General features: G+C 44.2%; 1 protein-coding gene across 3 annotated transcripts in view; it reads right to left on the reverse strand.

The window, feature by feature from the left end:
- Positions 1 to 3,629, reverse strand: part of DTNBP1 (dystrobrevin binding protein 1) — a 63,481-nt gene extending 59,852 nt beyond the window's left edge. The window contains exons 1-2 of one of the 3 annotated variants that reach the window (XM_059851866.1): positions 3,509 to 3,629; positions 201 to 251 (exon numbers count right to left, since the gene is read on the reverse strand). In XM_059851866.1, the coding sequence (XP_059707849.1) occupies positions 201 to 251; positions 3,509 to 3,564 (107 nt within the window). In that variant the 5' untranslated portion in view covers positions 3,565 to 3,629. Of the gene's footprint in view, positions 1 to 200; positions 252 to 3,077; positions 3,097 to 3,508 lie in introns of those variants that run through there. The other 2 variants (XM_059851884.1, XM_059851874.1) reach the window with 2 other exon arrangements.
- Positions 3,630 to 6,000: the final 2,371 nt, after the last annotated feature.

A 6,000-nucleotide genomic window follows, 5' to 3' on the forward strand; every position in this document is an offset into this window, starting at 1 on the left:
AATAGAAATTTAGGCCTATCAATGAAGGCTGTATTAAACAAAGCATTTGCTTTCGTTAAGCTTCTCTGTTGTCAAAATAATATTTTGTAAAATTATATGTAAATGTTCTTGCAATTTGCTCATATTTATGAGCCACTTCAAATTTTTCCTTAACAAGAATATCTTATATTAATGCTATATATTAAGACATTCAGAAGTACCTTTGTCTACTTTTCTTTGCATCTCTTGATTTGTCGCCCAAAGTCTTCAACCTACAAATCAAAACATAAATCCATCAGACATTTACAACACCAAAAATAGAGAATTAATTGCTTGAGCACATAATGCCTTAATTCCAGTCTATTACAACTAATTTTGTTTCAGCTTGTTTCACAAATAAATCGAAGTTCCCTTAGTTTTGTGGACACCCTCGTATGAATTTATTTCCACTGACACTGCTGCTAAATCTTGAGATTTTTTGCAGAAGTGCATCAGGCAATTCAGCATGAAAAGTTTAATGGGAGTTGTGTATACAAGTCATCCACCTCTAGATACAATTTCCTTAGCAGGCAGGAACTAAAGACCTGCATAGAAATAACCAATCCAGCCCTGAGGAATACCATTTACAGGAAGGCTCTCGTGGCAAGGAAAAGCATGACAGTCACACATGTGCCCACCTGCCATAAGTCTGTCTACACAAAACCAGCAGAAGTACAACTTTTCTTCTGCCAGCTTTCAGAACCTCCGGCAGCATCACCACAGTGCACTGCTAGTGAGCATATCTGAGGCTTCTTTCACACACAGTCCATTTCAAACTGACTGCTATCTTGCTCCTCAAAAGCAAAAGAAAACCCACCCTCCCCCCAACTCTTTATCAGTCACAGTATATATTTTATATTTATATATATATGCTAGTCAAGCTGACACAGTACAATCAGAACCAAACCTGCTGATCACCCAGGCAATGGCTGTCCTCAATTTCTAGGCCCTTTGTGGTCACAAAAAACTTTTATTGCTCAGGACAGTAAGAAATAAATGACAGAGACATAAGCAAGATGGAAATGAACTATGAGAGCCAAAGATATCCTCCACACAGGACAGAGAGATCTGTAATCCTGAGTGACCCAGGGACTGAGAAACAACCTAATATACAGACAGATATTCAGGCTGCTTTGAGGAGTAGTCAAATCACTCCCCCAGTCTTGATCACTGTTTTCCAGGAACTCAAAGAAACATCAAAGCTCTACAGCACACCAGGTGGCTTACAATTTGAGAAAAGACATGCTAAGGCAGGTCTCCACTCCCTCTCAGAGAGGTCTTTATAACAGCCAAGCCAAGTAGCAACAACCACAGCACACTGAGGAAGAGCCCACTGCTGAAGCAAGCTATGCAATTTGCCCTTCTCCACTGCATCCCTTTTGGTTGCTTCTCCTCTGTCTGCAAAAGCTTGCTAACAGGTGAATGGGTCCAAATTTAGATACCTTGCTCAGAGGACACGCAGAATTAGACAGCAGACACAACTGAGCAAGGAAGGAGGCCACAGAAATGGCTAATAACTCTAAACTGCTCTCTTTAAACCACACAACCCAGATTTAATCTTATTCAGTAATACATACATGTTCCCATACTCCTCAGGAGTATTATTTTCTAATTTTCTTAGAAGCCCTGGAAAACCTTCCCCCCTTGCAATTTCATGAAATTCAACTTGTTCTACTTTGCAAGTACTTATGTGTAGTTAACAAGTTGGCCACAACTTGACACCAAAAATACTTTATTTGGGTTTTGAGAATTATACAATTTTAAGCTAAAGTCCCAACATCACAAAATGACTTATTTTACCACTTTGGTAGGGTGCAGAACAGAGTAATCCAGAACACCAAGAAATTAGGTTGCATGGTCTAGGAAGGGAGAGGGGGCAAACCAGGTCAACTTGTGTTCTGCCTGTATGGGGACACTTAAGGGAAAAAAAAAAAAAAAAAAAAAAGATGCCTTCCACACCCTTTCTCTGCCACTGTGGTTCTGAGATACAGCCTCCCAATGGCCAAAAAAAAAAAAAAAAAAAAAAAAGAGAGATTACACCATAGATGAAAATACCACTTAAAGACAGGACACTGGAAAAAGGGCACATTAATGGAGCTGCCAAAACACAAAGATGGACATAATGAAATCAGGGACTGTTCTCAGAACAAAACAGGGCAACACCAGAAAGAAAGCAAAATACATGGAAATATACTGACTCCACTGCAGCAAATATGGAAAACACAAATACAGAACCACAGAGTTCAATGACCATCAGATCTGGCATGTTATGACCTTTCTGTTGTTCTCTTTCACCATGTGAAAAACACCCTTTTCAAAAACGCCTTACACTATACTGAGATATCAGCTCTTCTGAGAAGCAAAAGAGAAACTCAGACAGAAAGGAAGCAATGCTTTTGTCTGTATTTTTAAGGCAGTTTAATATTCAGTTGTTGTGTGGCAAGATGAGACAGATAACATGTAAGCAATTTATCTGTTTGACTGGCAGCCTCTTCTGTCAGTTTCTCTTGACCATCATACACCGGTATAGAAGTAAGTAATGATAAACTGCTCATTTTAAGTTTCTGGGGTACACAGACATTCCTCACTATATATAAATATTTGCCATAGGGGTATTATAAGGCAGCCTTAACGCTACCAAAGACCACAGAGTTTTTAAAAGCAATTGATTACAACACAATACTCTCCTGTGGCTCATCATGAGCCATCAGCTCTGCAGCACAGGCATGACCTTGTCCTCCGGCCACTCGCTGGCTTTCCGTGACACTCACTTGGGCCACCTGCTTGTACTAAAAACAGCATCGACACGGGGCCTACCCAAATAAACCCTGTGAGACAACGCAGGGAGAATATCTTTCTACTTTCTAGAGCAAGCGTGGAGCTGTTCCATCCGCTTATCCTGCGCTCCTTTTCCCCAAGTGACAGTAACTCATTTCCAAGGAAAAGCGAGCTTCTCCACACACCAAGTGGCGCCCAGAAATGCTCTTTAAGGGATTACGCTGATCCATGAAACCTTGAAGGTCGGTAACTTCATAAAAAATTCAAGCGCGTTAACTGACCCCATTCACATCTTCTCTCACAACAGCGGTCTGTCTGTCCCTCTCTCCCTCTCTGTCTCTCCTTCCCCTGACCGCAGCTGCTTCCTGGGCACCGCGGCTCCTCCTCCTGCTGCCCACAGCTGCCCGCGGCACCGCAGGGCTCGCCAGCCCGCCATCAGCCGCCCAGCGCAGGCGGGAACGCGGCGGGACTCGGAACCCTGGAGCCGCCTTTCCAGCCCGTCCCCGCACTCAGGAGGGCACCCCGGGTGACAGACCGGCACCGGCAGCGGCTCCCGTCTGCGCAATCTCCTCCTCTTCCTCCCTCCCTGTGCCAGTCCACGCCTCCCCGGCCCCCGGTCACCTGCTTTCCCCCCCTGCCCGGCAGGGCTGCGGGACGCAGGCCCCTTTCCCGCTGCCCCCTCCAGCCCCGCGGTGCCGCGGGCGATACCCACCCGGCGGTGAGGTCCTGCTGGACGCTCAGCAGCCGCTCCCGCAGCGTCTCCAGCATCTTCCCGGCCTTTCCCGGCTGCGAAGGCCAGCGCCGGAGGGCGGGGCGCGGGCGGGGCTCGGCTGAGCTCCCGCCCCGGTGCCACCTCCCCTCAGTCCGCCCCGTCCCTTCCGCCCCGCCCGGCGCCCGGCGCGTCCCGGCCGAGTTGGGAGCGCGGGGGGATTTGCCTGGGAGAGCCGAGCCTCTCGTCCTGCGTCCCCCGTGGTGCGAGGGTAGAGCTGCGCTTAAAGGCCTGGCGGCATCAAGGACAGACCTTGAGCAGCGTGCGAATCCTTGGAGTTCTGGCTTTGTAGAGGTTATTTTAAAGACCACAGGAAAGCACCTTGGCAGGTTGGGGCCCTCACCAGAATGGTTTTGACTTCAGCGATGGTAGCGTAGGACTGACCTCCTTAGCGATCGAGAAACTGGAGCATCTCGCTAACGAGGAAAGGCTCAGGGCGCTGGGCCTGTTCTGCCTTGAGAAGAGGCAACTGAGGGGGGACCATATAAATGTCTGCAAGTGTCTGAAGGGAGGGTGCCAACAGGATGTAACCAGGGTATTGGTATGCCCAGCAATAGGACAAGAGGCAACAGGTGTAAACTGATGCTCAGGAAGTTCCACCAGAATACGAGGAAGAACTGGACAGTGTGGGTGACCAAGCACTGGAACAGTTGCCCCGAGAGGTTGTGGTTTCCCTGTTTGGAGATATTCAAGATCCATCTGGATGCAATCCTATGCCATGTGGTCTGGGATGACCCTGCTTGAGCAGGGAGGTTGGACCAGGTGACCCACTGTGGTCTATTCCAACCTGACCTATCCTGTGAACTCAGGGAATCAGGTTCTGTGATAAAATCTTAAAAGTGCAGAAAGCAAAACCACTGGGTGTCCCTAGGGTTGCCAGGTTCTTGGAGTAAGGGATAGATTATAACCTTTCCAAGTCCTTGCAAAGCTGGTAGTTGAATTGTTTGTCTATGTGTCCCTCCACTATTTTCTTTGGAGATGGCTTTATAGGTACTAGCAATTTTTACAAACGATGACCTAAAAGAAAAAAGGCTTTTCTTACAAATAGTAAATAATCTGGTAAAAAGTTTAAATTAAATTTCTAGGTACCGTCTGCTCAAATCATAAATGTTAGAAGTCATTCAGGAAATCTTCAGACAGTTTAAGTGGAATCAAGACTTTTTCAGAACAATTGGCCAGTCTTTCTGGATAGCTGTATTTACGGATACAGTAACAGGAAGACAGTCTCACACCCTGTGCATCTTCAGTTAATGTTTGAATGACATGGACCTAGGATTGAGGTGGATCTGGGAAAACTTAGACTTCATTTAACTGAGACTTCAACTTTTACAAAAAGCTGAGATTTCAAAGTCAAAACATTTTATTTTCAAACCAATTCAATTTTGGTTGAAAATTCCAAAAACATGTAGAGAAGAGCCCTGAAATAATTTCTAACAAGGAGAATGTATGCAGAGGGCCACTGCTGGATGTGTCATTTGATAATGCAGAAGTATATTCAGGAGTGGTTGGAGGTACTTTGAATGAACTGGAAAATTGACACCATAATCCCAACACAGCTTGTGTGCTTTCAGAAGAGTATATGATCTATAAATTGTTTCTGCTTTTGCTTATTGAAACAAAAAAAGTATTGCTCTGTCGCATAAATTAAAATTAAAAGCTAAATGCCTGCTAAAAGAAAAATGGCTGGGTTGATATTCCAAACATTGAAATTGATGTAGCTTGCCTTATCTTGAGGTCAGAAAGACAGCTTTCATGGCAGACTGCATATAAGGTACTGTAAAAAAAAAAAAAAGTATGACATTTAGAAGGTATTTTTCTCATGCTTGACCTAACAACCAGTCTCTATTTTCTATATGAAAATAGAGACTTCCTACTTGCCTACACAGTTAATTCTTCAGACAAGGAGGGAAAGGCCTTGAATCAAGTGTTTTCTGATGTATTCACAGACATGCATTGCAAATGCTGACAAAAGCTGTGCAATCTGGCCTTATGTAATATATGATGTTACAGGAATTAAACTGTTCAGAAGACAAGGGAGGGGTTTTAACCTTTAATTTTCAGCTTTCCTTTGAGGAATCATATTAATTTCTTCAGTGTTACATATTTTCAATTTTCTTGTGAACGGTTTTTGTCAGCGGTGGCCCTGCTAATTCACAGTGAATAAGCACTTTTAGACTCCATTGCTACTTTTACAGTTGGAAAAACTATTCATAAGCTGCTGTACAGTTTTGTTTCACATGTCTGTGTAGGATTTGAGAGAAGAAATGTGTTGAGATAGTATTAACAGTCACTAATTCTAGAAGTACAAGACTGGAAGAAACTTCTAAAAGCACATCCCCTGCTCAAGGGCTGTGATGAATTATAAATATACTGTGTAAACTTTGTTTAACTGGTTCTTAGGAATTTAAAAATTAAGGAGATTCTGCAAGTTCCTT

This window comes from Haemorhous mexicanus, chromosome 1 (assembly GCF_027477595.1).
Source record: "Haemorhous mexicanus isolate bHaeMex1 chromosome 1, bHaeMex1.pri, whole genome shotgun sequence".
Lineage (NCBI taxonomy): Eukaryota > Metazoa > Chordata > Aves > Passeriformes > Fringillidae > Haemorhous > Haemorhous mexicanus.